The 23,290-nt window shown below is 50.9% G+C and overlaps 3 protein-coding genes across 3 annotated transcripts in view; 1 reads left to right on the plus strand and 2 right to left on the minus strand.

Annotated features, from left to right (window-relative positions):
* The window catches only part of LOC142204647 (resistin-like), a 49,318-nt gene that overhangs the window by 12,970 nt on the left and 13,058 nt on the right, over positions 1–23,290 (plus strand). The gene's annotated exons all lie outside the window — the stretch shown is intronic.
* LOC142204216 (resistin-like) lies at positions 3,114–4,207 on the minus strand. The gene is made up of 3 exons (XM_075275526.1): positions 4,108–4,207; positions 3,798–3,875; positions 3,114–3,253 (listed from the first exon to the last, which is right to left on the minus strand). Exons 1-3 carry the CDS (start codon positions 4,205–4,207, stop codon positions 3,114–3,116), a joined length of 318 nt encoding a protein of 105 aa, XP_075131627.1.
* On the minus strand, positions 19,376–20,647 carry LOC142204649 (resistin-like). The gene is made up of 3 exons (XM_075275957.1): positions 20,548–20,647; positions 20,256–20,333; positions 19,376–19,535 (listed from the first exon to the last, which is right to left on the minus strand). Exons 1-3 carry the CDS (start codon positions 20,645–20,647, stop codon positions 19,402–19,404), a joined length of 312 nt encoding a protein of 103 aa, XP_075132058.1. The 3' UTR covers positions 19,376–19,401.

The following is a 23,290-nucleotide window of genomic DNA, read 5'->3' on the forward strand; positions in this document are numbered from 1 at the left end:
TAACAAAGAGATAGTTGTGTCCTGAGGAAGAGAAATACAATGTTATCTTATCAGGGAGTCCTAGAGGCCTGCCTTCTTATTATACAGGTGAGGTCGGAGCAGAGGTCATATACGGCGTATACTGCTCTCTAGAGACACTCGGGGAGAGAATAAGAATTCTTCACATGAAAGGTTCGGCCTCCTATAGAAGGGACATATAGATGACTAGCAGTACCCGCGACTTTCTCCTACCCCGTTCCCCATTTCCTCCCTAGCCCCATGCCCCCTTCCCCCGTGTTACCTACCCCGTGCCCCCTTTTTCCCACCACCCCATGCCCCCTTCCCTGTCTTACCTACCTAGTGACCCCTTTCCCCCCCAGACCCTGTGTCACCTTTCCCCCCACCAACCTGTGCCCATAGCCTCACCAAACCCCGGGCTCCCCGTGCACCAATGTTACAGGGGTGCCTATGAGGGCCCCCCTCACGTGGCAAGCCATGTGCCCCCATTCCATCTGTGGGCGCTGTGGCGGCCCTGTCCACATCCCATTCCAGGGGCCCCCGGGTTTACCTGCCCAGGCCCCCCCATTCCCGTGTCCCCCACTGGACCGGCAACCTCCTCACTCCCAACACCCCACCCTTCTCCCTTCTCAAAGTCCTCTAACTCGCCTGTCGTCACAACCCTTCTCCTGCAGCCGAATGACACTGTAGATAGCCCTGAGCAGACATCGGCGACATCCCTGACGGACATGCAGAGTCCAGAGGCCGCAGCCACGGAACAGCAGGCTGAACCAGCATTCGAGACCGCGGCACAGGCGACCCCCTGTCCGTCCATGGCAGAGCACTGCGGTCCTGTGGTAAGCCCACACAGGCGGGGCAGCGTACGCACTTCTCGCTGCCCCAGAGTACGGGCGCTGGTTCAGGACACTGTGGACCTCTGAGAGCCGCCATGTTCTTGTGGACGCCGGCCAGCCGATAGCTCCGCCCACATAGAGAAGCGGCACCCATGCAGGTGAGCTGCTGATGGGGCTGGGATGACGTCATCCCAGGTCCTACAGCGCCCCAGGTCCTGCAGCGAATTCAAAAGTGAAAAGCACCGGTCACGGGAGTGAATTGCGGTGGTATACGGGAATTCCATGTAGCCTATCCTTCAATCCGGGACCCAAGGTATGTATGTGCGCAATTTCAGCCAAATCCGTTTGCCCGTCTAGGTGTCATTGCATCCCCTTTCCAACCCCCCTCTCCCCCCTTGACCTCTTTGCACCCACCTCCGCAACCCCGGCCCCGGCCTCCTCCCCTGCCTGGGGTTAGGAGCTAGGCCCGAGATGGCAATAGGGAGTTTGTGGTTTGCTATGCTAAGTGTGTGGGATTGCAGAGCAGGTGGTATGAGTTGTGGATTTGTGGATTTGTACAATCCTGCCTAGGAACTATGTTTGTTGAAAATTTGAGCCAAATCGGTTGAGCGGTTTTTGCGTGATTGAGGAACAAACATCCAAACATCTAAACACACATACTTTCACATTTATAATATTAGTAGGATATCCTGAGTTTAATATTGACCTATGTGTAGATACCCCCCTAATCAGATAAGTGGTGCGGCCTCTTCATTGAGTACCAAGCATAGCGCCATACATTGTATAATGGTTGTACTTGGTATTGCAACTCAATAACCTTCACTTGAATTGCACGGAGCTGTAATCAGGTCATGTGACCAATGAATATGATGTCACCAGGCATGGGACCCCACTGACCTGATATTAAATACCCCTTTAATTACTCCCCGTGGTATGAGAAGTTACAGGGATTGTAAGAAGTAGCACGCAGTGGTTGTGGACTCCTGGTGCCACCGAACTGACCTGGACTATGGCTACCTGTCCACATCGTTTTCACCTTTTAACCTCTAAACAGGAATCTGGAATTTTCTGCAGAGGACCGTCAGGCTTAGGAGTAGCCTCAGTTGTAGGCGATGGCTGACCAGACAAGATAAGAGACTCTGATGTGTAACACCGAGAGAACAGGCAAGAGAATAGTCCAGGTACTGGCCAAGTTCAGGACAGGCAGAGTAGGTGCGAGGTCAGAGGTCGGGCAATAGTCAGGGTTATAGCTCAGGTACAGAGGTCAGGAACAGGCCAGGTTCAGATACAGGTGTACAGCAGAGTATAGGACAGTAGACAGAGTTGAGGTCAGATAACAGGTCAGGGTCAAGGACAGTCATCATGAAGGGTTCATCATCATCGGCAGTCAATTGCTCTTCTGGTTACTTGGATGAGACAATGCACCAATCTGTCCTCAATTTGTCTTCATGTACATGTGATGGAAAGAGAATCCCCACGTGGCAGCCAACATCTGGGTAACTCTCAAGATGCCCCAATGTGTCTGGTGGATCTGACAGACTCTGAATATCCCCCAAATATCTACCTCCATATCCAAAAGAGAGACTGGTGACCCCAAAATATAACAATCTGAGGTCTGCGGGGATGGGGGGGGGGGGGGTACAGAAACATAGTAAGCACTGACACTGGACTGTGGTGGAGCACCGGACACAGGAGCCCGGGAGAGATGTGGGAAGGTACCAGTGCTGATCATGTTTCTGCACCCCCTTCCTCAGGCCCCCACTTATTATATTCTGGGGTCTGACGAGAATCCGGTATATAGTAATAGCATTTCCAGTTTGGTCCAAAGTGACATTGGTGGGAGAACCTTGTGAAACAAATCTCCGGAGCTTCGCCCATCTCCAGCTGTGATGTCTCCTAAACCTCACGTGTGTTCCTCACCTGTGTCCTGGCCGTGCACTGAATTACACAACTATTACCCCCCGGAGCCCCTGTGTGAGTGTGAACAGTGTCTGAGGTGTGTAGACAAAGACCAATAGACAAGAGTCGGACAAAGCGTTTATTTCATTGGTAGCGAAGAAGAGAAATCTGACAATGAGCGTTCCCATCACCGCAGTTACACCACACGGCTCAGACACAGGGATGGACTTTATCAGGTTCCGACTTTGTGTTACAATCATTCGCACCAAGCACCGCCCAAGGTTCGATAAATTTGGCGTACCGATAAGTCTAATATTTTTTTCGGAAACTTTTTGCATTGCAGAATTCTGGAGGACGGGGGTGAGTCCCCCCAATATGTTTTGTCTAGATATACAGGGCCGTGATCTTGCAGCAGGAAACCAATGCCCAGTCCACATCGGGGCACTGACAATGACATTTATTGGGGGTCTGGATGTCCCACGAGCCACATCCCTTCCCGCAGGAGCAGCTGAATGCGGTGAAACCTGGAGAGAGATGGAGCCTAGGTCAGACATTCATCACAAAAGTGCATTTCCTCTGTGTCTGCCCTGCAACCAGATTTGTGACCCCCGACCTTCTCACAAATATTGCCCTCCCACCTCTAATAAAGTGACAACCCTGGCAATGTCCTGCAGTGGTGGGAGCAGAGCGCTCCTTTAGAGCAGCGGCCTGTGGATTTTGTTTGACATGGTGGAAGCCACAGGAGTTGTCCATTCAATGGTCCTCCATAGAAATGAATGAGCCATTTTTCTCCCCCAGTAGTCATAGTCATGTCCTCTATTGCACCCCATTAGGCACAGCAGTGTCTCCTCTTTCTCTCCATGTTTTGATGAATACTGCCACTAAAAATCAGGCGTGTCAAGCTAAGCTATTGAGTAAAGTTATGGCTTCCATCAACCCCTGAGGATGGGGAGAAGATTGGAGGAGATGCATGGAATGGCCCCATTACTGGTAACATCATAAACCTAAAGCCACCCAGAGAGACCCTAATAATAAGTACAGAATTACTACAGCACATGGTCTACTTACCTGAGGGACAGCTGGCGTATATGGATAGGTCAGTGATATAGGTGCACTCAAGGACCAGATTCGATGTGTGTTCATCCACTGAAAATAAAAAATATGATCAAACTCCTGTAACAATGGTCACCAGATACAAGATCTTCAGATCCCCTCACCTACCACCCCCGATGATGTCATCATATAGATCATGGGGGGCCACTTGGGGCTCTGGGAGTAAAACTTCATTCTGTCCCACCGAGTAGATCCATTAAAAGCAAATGAAATCTGTCATGGAGATATAAGGTGGTGGTGTTGGGGAGGGGGTGATCTTACTTACCAATTGATCTAATTGCTTGGTCAACACCGCAAGGAACATCATGTCCAGTGGCCAAGATCGGTACCAGGAGAAGGACAAGAGCAGAAATATAGAGCTTCATTCTCCAATAGGGATTGCAAACCTGCAGAGAAGGAAGGAAAAATGGAGATGTGCCCCACACAAACCAGGAGAACCCTCACCAGTATCAAGACGAGAACGCTCTGCCCGCTCCTAGCAGTCTCCTTTATATAACTGGTATAACCCTCACCAATCTCCAGATGAGAACACTCTGCCCACTCCTAGCAGTCTCCTTTATATAACTGGTATAACCCTCACCAGTCTCCAGATGAGAACACTCTGCCCACTCCTAGCAGTCTCCTTTATATAACTGGTATAACCCTCACCAGTCTCCAGATAAGAACGCTCTGCCCACTCCTAGCAGTCTCCTTTATATAACTGGTATAACCCTCACCAAACTCCAGATGAGAACACTCTGCCCACTCCTAGCAGTCTCCTTTATATAACTGGTATAACCCTCACCAGTCTCCAGATGAGAATACTCTGCCCGCTCCTAGCAGTCTCCTTTATATATAGTCAGGACAACCCTCACCAGTCTCCAGATGAGAACACTCTGCCCGCTCCTAGCAGTCTCCTTTATATAACTGGTATAACCCTCACCAGTCTCCAGATGAGAATACTCTGCCCGCTCCTAGCAGTCTCCTTTATATATAGTCAGGACAACCCTCACCAGTCTCCAGATGAGAACACTCTGCCCACTCCTAGCAGTCTCCTTTATATAACTGGTATAACCCTCACCAGTCTCCAGATGAGAATACTCTGCCCGCTCCTAGCAGTCTCCTTTATATAACTGGTATAACCCTCACCAGTCTCCAGATGAGAACACTCTGCCCACTCCTAGCAGTCTCCTTTATATAACTGGTATAACCCTCACCAATCTCCAGATGAGAACACTCTGCCCACTCCTAGCAGTCTCCTTTATATAACTGGTATAACCCTCACCAGTCTCCAGATGAGAATACTCTGCCCGCTCCTAGCAGTCTCCTTTATATAACTGGTATAACCCTCACCAATCTCCAGATGAGAACGCTCTGCCCACTCCTAGCAGTCTCCTTTATAATGCCAGGAAAACCCTCACCAGTCTCTAGATGAGAACACTCTGCCCACTCCTAGCAGTCTCCTTTATATATAGTCAGGACAACCCTCACCAGTCTCCAGATGAGAACACTCTGCCCGCTCCTAGCAGTCTCCTTTATATATAGACAGGACAACCCTCACCAGTCTCCAGATGAGAACGCTCTGCCCACTCCTAGCAGTCTCCTTTATATATAGACAGGACAACCCTCACCAGTCTCCAGATGAGAACGCTCTGCCCACTCCTAGCAGTCTCCTTTATATATAGACAGGACAACCCTCACCAGTCTCCAAATGAGAACGCTCTGCCCACTCCTAGCAGTCTCCTTTATATATAGACAGGACAACCCTCACCAGTCTCCAGATGAGAACACTCTGCCCGCTCCTAGCAGTCTCCTTTATATAGACAGGACAGCCCTCACCAGTCTCCAGATTATAACACTCTGCCCGCTCCTAGCAGTCTCCTTTATATAGCCCGGCTGTCTTTGATCCTCATCGATCATAGACGCCCATGTTATTACTGCAGAGTGGATTTTCCCAATGTACAAATAACTTCACCTTAAGGTATTTTTAGAGACTGTTGTTAGAAATAGTTGTGTCATTCACAGAAGGTGTCAGATTTGGTAAATGTATTCCTCTTATAGAATAGTCACCACCATTGTCATCTACAGTGTTGGACTGAGGTTCCTTGCACCCACCAGATAATGATCCTGGTGTCCTCCCTCCAACAACCCCTCAGAAACAGACCATTATACCCTTCAAATTTGGTTGCCTTTAGGGTAAGTTCACACAAGGTTTTTTGAATCGGAACCTGAGGCGGAGGCCACCTCAAGTTCTGATCCAAAATACGGGTAGCCACGACTGAATGCCAGTGCATTGCACCGGCATCCAGTCACGCGCTCCACTCTGGTTTAGGCCCAATGAATGGGCCTAGTTGGGAGGAGGGAGTGTCTTCAGGCTGAATCGCGAGGCGAAACGGCCTGAAGAATGAGCACCTAGCCTCAAAATCCTGACCAAAAAAACCCTGTGTGAACTTATCCTTTTGAGTTAAAGCCTGAGGCCAATGGAGGACCCTCTGGAATTCTGATGGGCCAGTCTAACACTGGTCATCTTAGACTTTGATGAGTCCCGTTCACACAGTGTAGGTGAAGTCAAACCTTAATGCTATAGGGCTTGCTTTTGTGTAGGTTTTCTACTAGAAACATTGTCCCTCTTGTCCATCAGTTGTGTGTAGTGTTGAGTAATCCCCCGAGTTGCTCAATGTAGACGTTGCACAATCTTGAAGTTTGGTCAATGTTTTGTGTTGTCTTATCTGTAAAATGTCCTATAAGGTCCATGGAGATGCCAAACATTGGGACACCTATACATGCTTTAGGCGGCCGGACTGTCTCCTTGGACTGGGCAGGGCCAGCATTGGCAGTCAGGGGGGGAAAGTAAACTGGACAATTGCCCAGGGCCCCTGTCCTCAAGGCCCCTGGGGAGTGGGATTGGGGCAGTAAACTATGTATTATGAGGGCTCAGATTCCCGGCTAGCAGTGGTCCTGGGCAACGTTTCCTCATGGGATGTCTCTGTTTTCTCATGAATTTCATGCAGTCAGGACCCATTTGGGACCCTCAGCCCTAGAAGGTCTATAGGTGCAGTCACAGCTTACCATTAAGGCATTATCTTTACATCTTGGAGCTCCCAGGGTTAAGGCACAATGGTGAGGACCTACTACAGGACAGTCAGCAGCTGTAATGGAGGAGACATCTGTAAAGTCCTAGAATGGCCACTATTTCTGTGTACATTGGGTCTTCGTGTGCCACTGGCCAGTGCTCTCCATAGGTATGTTAGTCAGTGCTGTCACCTTATATAATAGTGTGTGATGGCTTCCTATTGCCATTACATTACATTATATTACATTACACCACATTATATTACATTACACCACATTATATTACATTACACCACATTATATTACATTACACTACATTATACCACATTATATTACATTATATTACATTACACCACATTATATTACATTATACCACATTATATTACATTATATTACATTACACCACATTATATTACATTATATTACATTACACCACATTATATTACATGACACCACATTATATTACATTGTATTACATTACACCACATTATATTACATTACACCACATTATACCACATTATACCACATTATATTACATTACACCACATTATATTACATTACACCACATTATACCACATTATACCACATTATATTACATTACACTACATTATATTACATTACACTACATTAGGTTTATTGTGTTGCTGCCACCTAATGACCAAAATGACACATTGTTCTGTCTGCATAAAGATTGGTTTATTCCTTGCTTGTAATGGTACGTGCCATAAATCTGTCACATGATCCTGCCAGCCAATGGCATCTGCTGATGCCTCTGAAGGTTCTAGAATCTGCTAGATTTGCCCTCCTCCCTTCTAGGAGAGTGTGCGGGTCCTTCAGTGGTGAGTTGGGGTCTGTCCTAAGACCGGACAACATCTCCTCATCATGTCTCCCCTCAGACGTCTCCTCTGCTCTGAGCTGTTTGTGTCTGATAAGTAGCAGAGCTTCTCAGATAGGGGAGGTGAGAGCTCCGGGATTTCTGTGTTCTTATCAGTCGGTTTAATTGAATTTGGCTGATAAGAGCTGAGATAGGGAGTCCCTTACCTCTGTATGTAATGCAAGCTGGCTCAAATCCAGCTCTGCTACATCAGCTTCACACTATGGTAATTCATTTACAATCCCATGCAAGTGAAACCCCGCCCACCAATGTGCCGAGAAAAGCAGGAAGTGAAGAGAGCACAACAGCCTGCAGGTTAGTGAATAAGTGTCATGGGAATACCCTTTAAAGTGTTCCACACATCTGCAAGGCAACCTAAAACTTGCCAGGAAACTTTGCACGCACTTCAGCCACTCGTTTCCACCTGTTGGAATTCAACCCTCCATATATTGGACTGACTGTACGAACAGAATAAGGCCATAAATGATTTCTTGATGATCCAGAGGTACTCCCTTGTGTGACATCAATGTTAGCCAGTGGCAGCTCATGCGCCACACCTGCCGTTTTCTCGTGCCCTTTGAGGAGGCCACTTTATTTGTTAGTCGAACAATGTCATTCCACTCATTCATATACTGAAAAAGATGCTGGTAGATCTGGCTGCTCAGTGGACTGGAGACGTGGCACCTACAACTCACGGCAACATGAGCCCTGTGTGGGCTGAACTGGAGGAGGACGACATTGGAGCACAAGCAATATGTAGCAAAATGGATGACAGGAGAGGAGACAGGAGAGCAGCAACAGCCAAAAGAGCAAGAAGGAGATGAGGCAGATGACCCAGACACCGTGACAGTATACAGTGGAGATGGATGCAGGGAGTCCCTCCGAGTCACTTGCGTAAATGGCCCGATGCATGCTCACTTGCTTGCATAGTGACAGCTGAATTGTCACCATTTGTCAAAGGGATGACTACTGGCTCTCCACCATGTTAGACCCTCGCTACTGGTCAAAAATGGGGGCCTTTTTACACCTGCTGAGAGAGGACAAACTAAACTACTATAGAGACATCCTATGTAGTCAGTTGACCGTTGCCTATCTGCATCATTGTCCATCCTCTTGCAGGTCTGAATGGGGGCCCTGGGCGCTCAACTTGCACTGACATGGCTGCTGTGGGGTGGGGCGGGAAGGAGCAATATCAGCTCTATCAGAAGCAGCCTGAGCCTAAAGTCGCTGGTGAGAAGCTTTCTTTACCTGCATAATGACGACATAGAGCAGAGCCTGGCCCCAACAAGTGGTGACATACTTAGATGCACGCTGCCACCCATCATCGAAGACCCGCTGGACTCCTGGGCAGCCAAACTGGATTTGTTGCCACAAGTGGCTGAATTTGCTCTGTAAAAGCTGTCCTGCCCGGCCAGTAGTGTGGCATCAGAGCGGGTGTTTAGTACAGCATGGTCCATGGTTACCCTAAGGATTACTGGCATGTCCACCCAAAATGTGGAGAGACTGAGCTTTGTGAAGATAAATTAGGCATGGATCAGCCAGGGTTTCCACCCACCAATGCCTGATGCATCAGATTATATCATCCTCAGCCAGCTTTAGAGTCTGGCTTCTTCTGGCTACCTGCCTCATTCTGCTGCTGCCACTGCCTGATGCCCAGTGCTCCTTACTGCCACCATCATCAGCGGGTACTGTTTGTGCCACCCACCTACACGTTATGTCACCGGGTCACTCTGAGGCCTCCTTATGCTGCTACTACCTCCACACTATGTCACTTCTCATGCTGTCCCCCCCCCCTCTATGACTCGACCACTATTTTGTCTTTTTGGCCTGGGTGACATTATCATTTATTTGCCCTTCTTCAGAAGGAATAATGAGTCCCACATCGGATCCTGTCTGTGTAGCCGCTCTAAGGCCTGTTTGGTCCCATCAGTATGGTTCGGTGGCCAAAAGCCGGAGCGGGTACAAAGCACAGAAGACCTGCAAATATTCCATTCCCGTGTCGTCTCTGTATTGGATCCTGTTTATTTTTGGCCTCAGCAATACTGATGGATCACTGACCAAATCCTGACCGAGAGAAGGCGGACGCTCAACAGACTGGATCCATTTTTTTGGGGGGGTTATTGTTCTGACGGATCAGAGGAAGGGCAAAATAATCAGTGACGTCAACACAAACTGCTGCCCCCTCTCCACTCTCAGGGGGGCGCTACTTGTATAAGTGTTACTATAAGAGGTTAGACATCTGTGTGGAATCATACAATATATACTATACAATACTATACGATATTATACAATATATACTATACGATACTATATACACCACTATACAGACTCTCTGCAGCACAGCAGGAAATAACTGGTTTTTATCGCGATGTGCTGCACATCAAGTCTTTTGGGTAAGTTTGATGAATCGGTCAAATCAAATTTTTGAAAAATTCTCTGTTTTCTAGTTGTGAAGATACATATAGCGGAGTGAGGGTTATACTACAGGATTCCGCATTCTGCATGAGATGGCCGCAGGGAATAGATAACTCTTTGTTCTCCTGTAATAACCTGGGCGGAGCCCGAGAACTCGTCTTCTCACCTTTAGAATTCTTCAGGTAAGTATCTGCTTGTGTAAGATGTTTCTTTAGGGTATGAGAATTACTTGTAGTTGTTACTGACACAGACTGTCACTCTGGGGGATTCTACCCCGGCACAAGCGAGAAAGATCCTCCTACACGGTGTCACCAACACAAGGCCCGCGCTATAGCAGTAATACCCCCTCCTCTCTTTAGGGGACCCCCCCTCCCCCTAATCCTACTACATTGATCAACCTCAAGAGGGTCGTGCAACACATGGTTTGGGATAATCTCCGGCATCACACCTTGTCCTCCTTTTTTGTCAAGGACCACCCCCCTCCCCCGATTACGTCCTGGTTGTTGCAACAGAGGGGACTAGGACTAAGAGATTTTATACAATGATGTGCGACTCTTACATATCGAAATATATGGAGAGTGGTCTGCTCAAAAACTTGTACTTTTACTAGCGATAACCAGGAGGAGTTGGGGATCACCCGGTCCAGTACTGACAGGCGGAGGGTCGTAGCTATCGCACGTGGTTTGGGGATCACCCGGTCCAGTACTGACAGGCGGAGGGTCGTAGCTAACGCACGTGGTTTGGGGATCACCCGGTCCAGTACTGACAGGCGGAGGGTCGTAGCTATCGCACGTGGTTTGGGGATCACCCGGTCCAGTACTGACAGGCGGAGGGTCGTAGCTATCGCACGTGGTTTGGGGATCACCCGGTCCAGTACTGACAGGCGGAGGGTCGTAGCTATCGCACGTGGTTTGGGGATCACCCGGTCCAGTACTGATAGGCGGAGGGTCGTAGCTATCGCACGTGGTTTGGGGATCACCCGGTCCAGTACTGATAGGCGGAGGGTCGTAGCTAACGCACGTGGTTTGGGGATCACCCGGTCCAGTACTGACAGGCGGAGGGTCGTAGCTATCGCACGTGGTTTGGGGATCACCCGATCCAGTACTGACAGGCGGAGGGTCGTAGCTATCGCACGTGGTTTGGGGATCACCCGGTCCAGTACTGACAGGCGGAGGGTCGTAGCTATCGCACGTGGTTTGGGGATCACCCGGTCCAGTACTGACAGGCGGAGGGTCGTAGCTAACGCACGTGGTTTGGGGATCACCCGGTCCAGTACTGACAGGCGGAGGGTCGTAGCTATCGCACGTGGTTTGGGGATCACCCGGTCCAGTACTGACAGGCGGAGGGTCGTAGCTATCGCACGTGGTTTGGGGATCACCCGGTCCAGTACTGACAGGCGGAGGGTCGTAGCTATCGCACGTGGTTTGGGGATCACCCGGTCCAGTACTGATAGGCGGAGGGTCGTAGCTATCGCACGTGGTTTGGGGATCACCCGGTCCAGTACTGATAGGCGGAGGGTCGTAGCTAACGCACGTGGTTTGGGGATCACCCGGTCCAGTACTGACAGGCGGAGGGTCGTAGCTATCGCACGTGGTTTGGGGATCACCCGATCCAGTACTGACAGGCGGAGGGTCGTAGCTATCGCACGTGGTTTGGGGATCACCCGGTCCAGTACTGATAGGCGGAGGGTCGTAGCTATCGCACGTGGTTTGGGGATCACCCGGTCCAGTACTGACAGGCGGAGGGTCGTAGCTATCGCACGTGGTTTGGGGATCACCCGGTCCAGTACTGATAGGCGGAGGGTCGTAGCTATCGCACGTGGTTTGGGGATCACCCGGTCCAGTACTGATAGGCGGAGGGTCGTAGCTAACGCACGTGGTTTGGGGATCACCCGGTCCAGTACTGACAGGCGGAGGGTCGTAGCTATCGCACGTGGTTTGGGGATCACCCGGTTCAGTACTGACAGGCGGAGGGTCGTAGCTATCGCACGTGGTTTGGGGATCACCCGGTCCAGTACTGACAGGCGGAGGGTCGTAGCTATCGCACATGGTTTGGGGATCACCCGGTCCAGTACTGATAGGCGGAGGGTCGTAGCTAACGCACGTGGTTTGGGGATCACCCGGTCCAGTACTGACAGGCGGAGGGTCGTAGCTATCGCACGTGGTTTGGGGATCACCCGGTCCAGTACTGATAGGCGGAGGGTCGTAGCTATCGCACGTGGTTTGGGGATCACCCGGTCCAGTACTGACAGGCGGAGGGTCGTAGCTATCGCACGTGGTTTGGGGATCACCCGGTCCAGTACTGATAGGCGGAGGGTCGTAGCTATCGCACGTGGTTTGGGGATCACCCGGTCCAGTACTGATAGGCGGAGGGTCGTAGCTAACGCACGTGGATTTTCTACAGGAGATGATCTTCACCCCAAAAGGACCTGGCAACTCATCTCATAACCGTAACTAATCTGCTAATACCGGCATGCTGGAGAGATACCCCCCCCCCCCCCCCGCCACAGTAAGTGATCTATGCCAGATGGCGGAGCTGGTACACCGGACTAGAATGATCAGAAACTTTAAAACATGGACTGCAGACCTGTTGTGGGTCCAGGAGAGGTATGTGTATTGCCCTTTGTTCACACTGTAGACTCATATTTGGATCCAGGAGAGGTATTAGTGTATTGACCTGTAACGTTGTGAAGTAATAAATTGATTAGGTTGAAAAGTCTGATTACAGGTAATGACATTTTGGACTCCTACAAGCCTGGCAGTGAGCTGGGAATACAGTTTTGCACTGGAGATAAGTAACTGCATCATCTCTTACCAGGAAACAGGGAGTGGGGGCTGTGTGAAGAAAGGTCCTGTGCTGTGCAGAGAGTGAAGGCTGTGCTGGATGGAGGCCGGAGCTGTGCTGGAGCTGTGCTGGATGGAGGCCGGAGCTGTGCAGAGAGTGAAGGCTGTGCTGGATGGAGGCCGGAGCTGTGCTGGAGCTGTGCTGGATGGAGGCCGGAGCTGTGCAGAGAGTGAAGGCTGTGCTGGATGGAGGCCGGAGCTGTGCTGGATGGAGGCCGGAGCTGTGCTGGAGCTGTGCTGGATGGAGGCCGGAGCTGTGCAGAGAGTGAAGGCTGTGCTGGATGGAGGCCGGAGCTGTGCTGGATGGAGGCCGGAGCTGTGCTGGAGCTGTGCTGGATGGAGGCCGGAGCTGTGCTGGATGGAGGCCGGAGCTGTGCTGGAGCTGTGCTGGATGGAGGCCGGAGCTGTGCCGGAGCTGTGCTGGATGGAGGCCGGAGCTGTGCTGGAGCTGTGCTGGATGGAGGCCGGAGCTGTGCTGGAGCTGTGCTGGATGGAGGCCGGAGCTGTGCTGGAGCTGTGCTGGATGGAGGTCGGAGCTGTGCCGGAGCTGTGCTGGATGGAGGTCGGAGCTGTGCTGGATGGAGGCCGGAGCTGTGCTGGAGCTGTGCTGGATGGAGGCCGGAGCTGTGCAGAGAGTGAAGGCTGTGCTGGATGGAGGTCGGAGCTGTGCTGGATGGAGGCCGGAGCTGTGCTGGATGGAGGCCGGAGCTGTGCAGAGAGTGAAGGCTGTGCTGGATGGAGGCCGGAGCTGTGCTGGATAGAGGCCGGAGCTGTGCTGGAGCTGTGCTGGATGGAGGCCGGAGCTGTGCAGAGAGTGAAGGCTGTGCTGGATGGAGGCCGGAGCTGTGCTGGATGGAGGCCGGAGCTGTGCCGGAGCTGTGCTGGATGGAGGCCGGAGCTGTGCTGGATGGAGGCCGGAGCTGTGCCGGAGCTGTGCTGGATGGAGGCCGGAGCTGTGCTGGATGGAGGCCGGAGCTGTGCTGGATGGAGGCCGGAGCTGTGCTGGAGCTGTGCTGGATGGAGGCCGGAGCTGTGCTGGATGGAGGCCGGAGCTGTGCTGGAGCTGTGCTGGATGGAGGCCGGAGCTGTGCCGGAGCTGTGCTGGATGGAGGCCGGAGCTGTGCTGGAGCTGTGCTGGATGGAGGCCGGAGCTGTGCTGGAGCTGTGCTGGATGGAGGCCGGAGCTGTGCAGAGAGTGAAGGCTGTGCTGGATGGAGGCCGGAGCTGTGCTGGATGGAGGCCGGAGCTGTGCTGGAGCTGTGCTGGATGGAGGCCGGAGCTGTGCTGGAGCTGTGCTGGATGGAGGCCGGAGCTGTGCCGGAGCTGTGCTGGATGGAGGTCGGAGCTGTGCTGGAGCTGTGCTGGATGGAGGCCGGAGCTGTGCTGGAGCTGTGCTGGATGGAGGCCGGAGCTGTGCCGGAGCTGTGCTGGATGGAGGCCGGAGCTGTGCTGGAGCTGTGCTGGATGGAGGCCGGAGCTGTGCTGGATGGAGGCCGGAGCTGTGCTGGAGCTGTGCTGGATGGAGGCCGGAGCTGTGCTGGAGCTGTGCTGGATGGAGGCCGGAGCTGTGCAGAGAGTGAAGGCTGTGCTGGATGGAGGCCGGAGCTGTGCTGGATGGAGGCCGGAGCTGTGCTGGAGCTGTGCTGGATGGAGGCCGGAGCTGTGCTGGAGCTGTGCTGGATGGAGGCCGGAGCTGTGCTGGAGCTGTGCTGGATGGAGGCCGGAGCTGTGCTGGAGCTGTGCTGGATGGAGGCCGGAGCTGTGCTGGAGCTGTGCTGGATGGAGGCCGGAGCTGTGCAGAGAGTGAAGGCTGTGCTGGATGGAGGCCGGAGCTGTGCTGGATGGAGGCCGGAGCTGTGCTGGAGCTGTGCTGGATGGAGGCCGGAGCTGTGCTGGAGCTGTGCTGGATGGAGGCCGGAGCTGTGCTGGATGGAGGCCGGAGCTGTGCTGGATGGAGGCCGGAGCTGTGCAGAGAGTGAAGGCTGTGCTGGATGGAGGCCGGAGCTGTGCTGGATGGAGGCCGGAGCTGTGCTGGAGCTGTGCTGGATGGAGGCCGGAGCTGTGCTGGAGCTGTGCTGGATGGAGGCCGGAGCTGTGCCGGAGCTGTGCTGGATGGAGGTCGGAGCTGTGCTGGAGCTGTGCTGGATGGAGGCCGGAGCTGTGCCGGAGCTGTGCTGGATGGAGGCCGGAGCTGTGCTGGAGCTGTGCTGGAGCTGTGCTGGATGGAGGCCGGAGCTGTGCAGAGAGTGAAGGCTGTGCTGGATGGAGGCCGGAGCTGTGCTGGATGGAGGCCGGAGCTGTGCAGAGAGTGAAGGCTGTGCTGGATGGAGGCCGGAGCTGTGCTGGATGGAGGCCGGAGCTGTGCTGGAGCTGTGCTGGATGGAGGCCGGAGCTGTGCTGGAGCTGTGCTGGATGGAGGCCGGAGCTGTGCTGGATGGAGGCCGGAGCTGTGCTGGAGCTGTGCTGGATGGAGGCCGGAGCTGTGCTGGAGCTGTGCTGGATGGAGGCCGGAGCTGTGCTGGAGCTGTGCTGGATGGAGGCCGGAGCTGTGCTGGAGCTGTGCTGGATGGAGGTCGGAGCTGTGCCGGAGCTGTGCTGGATGGAGGCCGGAGCTGTGCTGGATGGAGGCCGGAGCTGTGCTGGAGCTGTGCTGGATGGAGGCCGGAGCTGTGCTGGAGCTGTGCTGGATGGAGGCCGGAGCTGTGCTGGATGGAGGCCGGAGCTGTGCTGGAGCTGTGCTGGAGCTGTGCTGGAGCTGTGCTGGATGGAGGCCGGAGCTGTGCTGGAGCTGTGCTGGAGCTGTGCTGGATGGAGGCCGGAGCTGTGCTGGATGGAGGTCGGAGCTGTGCCGGAGCTGTGCTGGATGGAGGCCGGAGCTGTGCTGGAGCTGTGCTGGATGGAGGTGGTTGCTGCACCGCCGTTCCTTAGAAATGCAAATGAGTTCTCTCGGAGCACTGGGGGTGGGCACCAGCACTCAAACAGTGATGTGAGGCGTCCCCACTGCTGCCAGAGAACTCTCTCCAGCGACACCCTTCTTTCATCGTCTTCCATCTGGGTCAGCTCCGACACCTACGCAGTTGGCTCTGCCAGTGAGACACTAGTAGAGCCGACTGCGTATGCCAGCTGGCAGCCATTTTTTGTTCAGCGTAGACTTAGAGGAGCTTACTGCACATGTGCGCAATTGCGGCCTCAAAAAAAATGCTAGTGTCTCACTGGCAGAGCCAACTGCGCAGGCGTCGGAGCTGACCCAAACGGAGAGAGTTCTCTGGCAGCAGTGGGGACGCCCCACATTGCTGTTTGAGCGCTGGTGCCCGCCCCCAGTGCTACGAGAGAACTCATTTGCATACTGGTAAAAAACAGTATTTCTAAGAAATGGTGGCCCGGAGACCACGTCTAAAGGTAAAAGATGAATAGACTTTCTAAAGGTTATTCCAACGTCTAAAGCAAAAACAATACATATTTAGTGGTAGAATCCCTTTAATGGATCACTGGGGGAAGGTACTGGGGCAGATACACATTATATACCACCACGTGTGAGATCCTTCACTTGTCACTTTAGCTCTAGGGATTTCTGTGAGGGGTCTAGACAGGGACAGCTTGGGACTGCTTTTGTAAGGGGAGGAGCAATTTGGGGATTGAGGGTCAGCGATTTAGGTTTAGCCATAGGGAAGTTTCTCTTCTTGTGCTGAATCCTCTACTCCCTGATTTCTCAGCCATCAGATTCTGGTGAGACCATGACATTTATATTAATCTACTGACAGACTGGCTGGGGTCACGTCTATAGGGGTGAGGTGTCAGCTGTGTCCACCATATGGTGTGTGACATACATTACTGCCCGACAACCAACTCTGTCATTTCCGTGTCTGTCCTTAAGTGTCTGTTTGCAACCTTGTCCGATTTTTCAAGCAAAATCCTACATGAAGGACACGAAAGGACACGAAAGGACACTATATAATATCCCATTTAAAATAATGGAAATTGTAAATGGACACAGGTAGTGATGCTAAAATCTTGCACGGACATTAGCTACAGACACCAGCTGTCGGACATCTATGGTAGTGTGAACCCAGCCTTAGTGATATGTATACAGGTGTAGTCCTTAGTGATATGTATACAGGTGCAGTCCTTAGTGATATGTATACAGGTGCAGTCCTTAGTGATATGTATACAGGTGAACCTTGTGAAACAAATCTCCAGAGCTTCTCCCATCTCCAGCTGTGATGTCTCCTAAGTAGGGTTGAGTTCGTTGAGGATCGTTTTTAAAATATGATTTTCGATAATTTTCCAGCCGATCCCGATCGTGAAATTTGTTCGATCGCCAATTGGGATCTGATGTTTCCAGATCGCTCAACCCTACTCCTAACCCTCACGTGTATTCCTCACCTGTGTCCTGGCCGTGCACTGAATTACACAACTATTATCCCCCGGAGCCCCTGTGTGAGTGTGAACAGTGTCCGACGTGTGTAGACAAAGACCAATAGACAAGAGTCGGACAAAGCGTTTATTTTATTGGTAGCAAAGAAGAGAAATCTGACAATGAGCGTTCCCATCACCGCAGTTACACCGCACGGCTCAGACACAGGGATGGACTTTATCAGGTTCCGACTTTGTGTTACAATTAGAGATGAGCGAACACTAAAATGTTCGAGGTTCGAAATTCGATTCGTACAGCCGCTCACTGTTCGAGTGTTCGAATGGGTTTCGAACCCCATTATAGTCTATGGGGAACATAAACTCGTTAAGGGGGAAACCCAAATTCGTGTCTGGAGGGTCACCAAGTCCACTATGACACCCCAGGAAATGATACCAACACCCTGGAATGACACTGGGACAGCAGGGGAAGCATGTCTGGGGGCATAAAAGTCACTTTATTTCATGGAAATCCCTGTCAGTTTGCGATTTTCGCAAGCTAACTTTTCCCCATAGAAATGCATTGGCCAGTGCTGATTGGCCAGAGTACGGAACTCGACCAATCAGCGCTGGCTCTGCTGGAGGAGGCGGAGTCTAAGATAGCTCCACACCAGTCTCCATTCAGGTCCGACCTTAGACTCCGCCTCCTCCGGCAGAGCCAGCGCTGATTGGCCGAAGGCTGGTCAATGCATTCCTATGCGAATGCAGACTTAGCAGTGCTGAGTCAGTTTTGCTCAACTACACATCTGATGCACACTCGGCACTGCTACATCAGATGTAGCAATCTGATGTAGCAGAGCCGAGGGTGCACTAGAACCCCTGTGCAAACTCAGTTCACGCTAATAGAATGCATTGGCCAGCGCTGATTGGCCAATGCATTCTATTAGCCCGATGAAGTAGAGCTGAATGTGTGTGCTAAGCACACACATTCAGCACTGCTTCATCACGCCAATACAATGCATTAGCCAGTGCTGATTGGCCAGAGTACGGAATTCGGCCAATCAGCGCTGGCTCTGCTGGAGGAGGCGGAGTCTAAGGTCGGACCTGAATGGAGACTGGTGTGGAGCGATCTTAGACTCTGCCTCCTCCAGCAGAGCCAGCGCTGATTGGCCGAATTCCGTACTCTGGCCAATCAGCGCTGGCCAATGCATTCTATTAGCTTGATGAAGCAGAGTGTGCACAAGGGTTCAAGCGCACCCTCGGCTCTGATGTAGCAGAGCTGAGGGTGCACAAGGGTTCAAGTGCACCCTCGGCTCTCCTACATCAGAGCCGAGGGTGCGCTTGAACCCTTGTGCACACTCTGCTTCATCAAGCTAATAGAATGCATTGGCCAGCACTGATTGGCCAGAGTATGGAATTCGGCCAATCAGCGCTGGCCAATGCATCCCTATGGGAAAAAGTTTATCTCACAAAAATCACAATTACACACCCGATAGAGCCCCAAAAAGTTATTTTTAATAACATTCCCCCCTAAATAAAGGTTATCCCTAGCTATCCCTGCCTGTACAGCTATCCCTGTCTCATAGTCACAAAGTTCACAGTCTCATATGACCCGGATTTGAAATCCACTATTCGTCTAAAGTGGAGGTCACCTGATTTCGGCAGCCAATGACTTTTTCCAATTTTTTTCAATGCCCCCGGTGTCGTAGTTCCTGTCCCACCTCCCCTGCGCTGTTATTGGTGCAAAAAAGGCGCCAGGGAAGGTGGGAGGGGAATCGAATTTTGGCGCACTTTACCACGTGGTGTTCGATTCGATTCGAACATGGCGAACACCCTGATATCCGATCGAACATGTGTTCGATAGAACACTGTTCGCTCATCTCTAGTTACAATCATTCGCACCAAGCATCGCCCAAGGTTCGATAAATTTGGCGTATCGATAAGATTAATATTCTTTTTGGAAACTTTTTGCATTGCAGAATTCTGAAGGACAGGGGTGAGTCCCCCCAATGTGTTTTGTCTGGATTTACTGGGCACTGATCCTGCAGCAGGTCGCCGTTGTCCAGTCCATACCTCCGCACTGACAGTGACATTTATTGGGGGTCTGGATGTCCCATGACCCACAGCCCATCCCGCAGGAGCAGCTGACTGTGGTGTAACCTGGAGAGAGACAGAGCCTAGGTCAGATATTCATCACGAAAGTGCATTTCCTCTGTGTCTGCCCTGCAACCAGATTTGTGACCCCCGACCTTCTCATTGCCCTTCCACCCGTAATAAAGTGACAACCCTGGCAATGTCCTGAAGTGGTGGGAGCAGAGCGCTACCTTAGAGCAGCGGCCTGTGGATTTTGTTTGACTTGGTGGAAGCCACAGGAGTTGTCCATTCAATGGTCCTCCATAGCACTTACAGAAGTCTGCCCTATTCCTCTCTAGTAGTCACAGCAGGGCCTCTTATTTCTACCCCAATAGTCAAAGCAAAGTCCCCTATTTCTCTCCCAACAGGCAGAACAGTGTCCCCATTTTCTCCCCCCATAGTGAAATGACTGACCCATTTTTCTCCCCCAGTAGGCACAGCAGTGTCTCCTCTTTCTCTCCATGTTTTGATGAATACTGCCACTAAAAGTCAAGAGTGTCAAGTAGGGTTGAGCGATCGGGATCAGCTGGAAAATGATCCTGAAATCTCATGATCAGCTTAACCCCAGTGTCAAGTTATGTTCTTGAGTAAAATAATGGCTTCCATCAAACCGTGAGGATGGGGAGAAGATTGGAGGACATGCATGGAATGGCCCAAATACTGGTAAGATCATAAACCTGTAGCCACCCAGAGAGACCCTAATAATAAGTACAGAATTACTACAGCACATGGTCTGCTCGTCCTTACCCGAGGGACAGCTGGCATAGGAGGATCGGTCAGTGACAGAGGTGCACTCAAGGCCCAGTTTCGATGTATGTTGAGCCACTGAAAACAGAAAATATGATCAGACTCCTGTAATAATAATCACTGGATACAAGGAATCTACAGATCCCCTCACCTACCATCCCTGATTTTATAGATCACTGGGGCTCTGGGAGTAAAACTTCATTCTGTCCCACTGAGTAGATCCATTAAAAGCAAAGTAGATACAAGGTGGTGGTGGTGGTGGTGGTGGTGCTGTGTGGGTGATGTTACTTACCAGTTGATCTTATTGCTTGGTCAACACCGCAAGGAACTTCAAATCCAGTCGCCAAGATCGGTACCAGGAGAAGGACGAGAGCAGAAATATACAGCTTCATTCTTCAATAGGGATTGCAAACCTGCAGAGAAGGAAGGAAAAATTTAGAAGATCTGGAGAGGAGGTGGAGACGTGCCCCACACAAACCAGGACAACCCTCACCAGTCTCCAGATGAGAACACTCTGCCCACTCCTAGCAGTCTCCTTTATATAGCCCGGCTGTCTTTGATCCTCATCAATCTCAGACACCCATGTTATTACTGCAGGGCGTATTTTTCCAATGTAGAAATAACTTCTCCTCATGGTGTTTTTAGAGACTGTTGTTAGAAATAGTTGTGTCAAAGGTGTCAGATCTGATAACCAAAGGTTTTTGATAATTTCCTTGAGCTTGGTGAAATGTATTCCTCTTATACAGTGTTAGCCAAAAGTATTGGCGCCCCTGCAATTCTGTCAGATAATACTCGGTGTCTTCCAGATAATGATTGCAATAACAAACTCTTTGGTATTATCTTCATTTAATTTGTCATCAATAGAAAACCACAAAAAGTATTGTCAAAAAGCCAAATTGGATCTAATTCCAGAGCAAACATAAAAAAGGGGGTGGACAAAAGTATTGTCACTATATGAAAAATCATGTGATGCTTCTCTAATTAGTGTAATAAACAGCACCTGTTACTTACCTGAGGCACCTAACAGGTGGTGGCAATAACTAAATCACACTTGCAGCCAGTTGGAATGGATTAAAGTTGACTCCACCTCTGTCCTGTGTCCTTGTGTGACCACATTGAGCATGGAGAAAAGAAAGAAGACCAAAGAACTGTCTAAGGACTTGAGAAGCAAAACTGTGAGGAAGCCTGAGCAATCTCAAGGCTACAAGTCCATCTCCAAAGACCTGAATGTTCCTGTGTCTACCGTGCGCAGTGTCATCAAGAACCATTGTCATCTACAGTGTTGGACTGAGGTTCCTTGGACCTGCCAGATAATGATCCTGGTGTCCTCCCTCCAACAACCCCTAAGACCTATAGACCTTCTAGGGCTGAGGGTCTGTCCCAAATGGATCCTTAGTGCCTGAAATTCATGAGAAAAAGGAGACACCACATGAGGAAACTTTGCCCAGGACCACTGCTAGCCGGGAATCTGAGCCCTCATAATACATAGTTTACTGCCCCAATCCCACTCCCATCCCCCCACTACAAAAAGATCACTAATAGAGCAGGAACCTGTCCTATATGCTGCCCAAATGTCATGGCCTCTACATACGTTACAACATGGGGCCTGTTGGGAAAGTTTTTACATTATATCATATATTGTATTTAGAGTGATTGATCAGTATTGATCCAGATTGTGAATTGTGAGTAATAGGTAGAGCGTTACAGGTAAAACCCCTAGACTCCAATGACGCCGTGCCTTTGGAGATAATTTCTCCCATAGTTTGGTCCTTCGAGACAGAACCCAAGACCCTTTCCAGGGTAAAAGATGGAACCGTGCAAGGGACAGTCTGGGAATGGTGAAAGAAAAGACTCCAAATACATGGTTATTGAGGCTAGTCAGGAAATGAGGAAAGGACCGAGGAGAGGTCCAAGGAGGAGTCCGAGGATAGGTCCAAGGAGAGGTCTGAGGAGAGGTCCAAGGACGGGTCTGAGGAGAGGTCCAAGAAGAGGTCCAAGGAGAGATCCAGGGAGAGGTCAGCTGCTTCATTGGACTCAAGGCAAGAACATTTCTGAACGTTATTGATGGTACTTATAGGCGAGAGATGTTTATACTATGGGGCAGCATGGTGGCCTTGCAGCACTAGAGTCCTGAGTTTGGATCCTGCCAAGGACAACATCTGCAAGGAGTTTGTACTCCGACTGCCTCTCACACACCAAAAAAGACACCCTGATACAGAATGCAGACTGTAAGCCCTATATGGGACCATAACTGTCAATGTCAGTAAAGCGCTGAGGACTATGATGGCGCTATTCATGTAAGCATAATAAATAAATCTATACAAGTCCATAGTCTGTGTGAGACAGACAATAAATAGCTCTCCTTATGTAATATATGTGTAATATAATCCAGGCGGATTCCCGAGAACTTGTTCTCTCATTCTTAGAATTCTTTGCCTATTGCTTGTATAAGATGTTTCTTTAGGGTATGACAATTACTTGAAGTTGTTACAAACTTGAGCGCAGTTTCTATACGACCAGCCTGGCGGGGTGACTCCTGTCCTTGGGCTGTTGGGTGTCCTGCAGTGTCAGCCCCCATTATACAAACATATAAAACAGAAGCAGCACCGAGCCATATATGATGTAGTAAGTTAGGTAAGATGAGGGACAATTACAATGTGCCAAATATACCCTCACCTGGTGGAGTTGTGAAGGGTTCACGACTACCAATACAGCCTCACAACCGTCCCGCAGGGGGTTCCACCCTGGGTGAGGTAGGAGCTGCAGGACCCAATCCACCAACGGTGTTGATTAAATTGCCAATGGACCATAGTCGAGGGACCGTGCTCCACCCGATATGATTTGCAGTATTATAGACCACTAGAAAGCTGGCACTGTTAGTTTTCCTGATGCTTGAGATATCAGCACTGCGGTACAATAGAAAGACACCATTTCTTCCAACTTTCTAGTTGGTAGAGCCCAGCAGATGCCTCCTTACAGATGGGACTGATGGACACAATACTCCCGGATGCCTGGTGAAACACTTATGAATCATC

The sequence above is a fragment of the Leptodactylus fuscus genome, chromosome 5, assembly GCF_031893055.1.
Source record: "Leptodactylus fuscus isolate aLepFus1 chromosome 5, aLepFus1.hap2, whole genome shotgun sequence".
Classification (NCBI taxonomy): domain Eukaryota; kingdom Metazoa; phylum Chordata; class Amphibia; order Anura; family Leptodactylidae; genus Leptodactylus; species Leptodactylus fuscus.

What these genes read in the sequence shown, in the direction of transcription:
- LOC142204216 (XM_075275526.1), bottom strand. Translation starts at nt 4,207, where the DNA reads ATGAAGCTCTATATTTCTGCTCTTGTCCTTCTCCTGGTACCGATCTTG. An exon ending in CCAAGCAATTAGATCAATTG is followed by an intron (nt 3,876 to 4,107) that starts GTAAGTAAGATC and finishes TTTTATTTTCAG; the next exon opens with TGGATGAACACACATCGAAT. An exon ending in ATACGCCAGCTGTCCCTCAG is followed by an intron (nt 3,254 to 3,797) that starts GTAAGTAGACCA and finishes ATCTCTCTCCAG; the next exon opens with GTTTCACCGCATTCAGCTGC.
- LOC142204649 (XM_075275957.1), bottom strand. Translation starts at nt 20,647, where the DNA reads ATGAAGCTGTATATTTCTGCTCTCGTCCTTCTCCTGGTACCGATCTTG. An exon ending in CCAAGCAATAAGATCAACTG is followed by an intron (nt 20,334 to 20,547) that starts GTAAGTAACATC and finishes TTCTGTTTTCAG; the next exon opens with TGGCTCAACATACATCGAAA. An exon ending in CTATGCCAGCTGTCCCTCGG is followed by an intron (nt 19,536 to 20,255) that starts GTAAGGACGAGC and finishes GTCTCTCTCCAG; the next exon opens with GTTACACCACAGTCAGCTGC.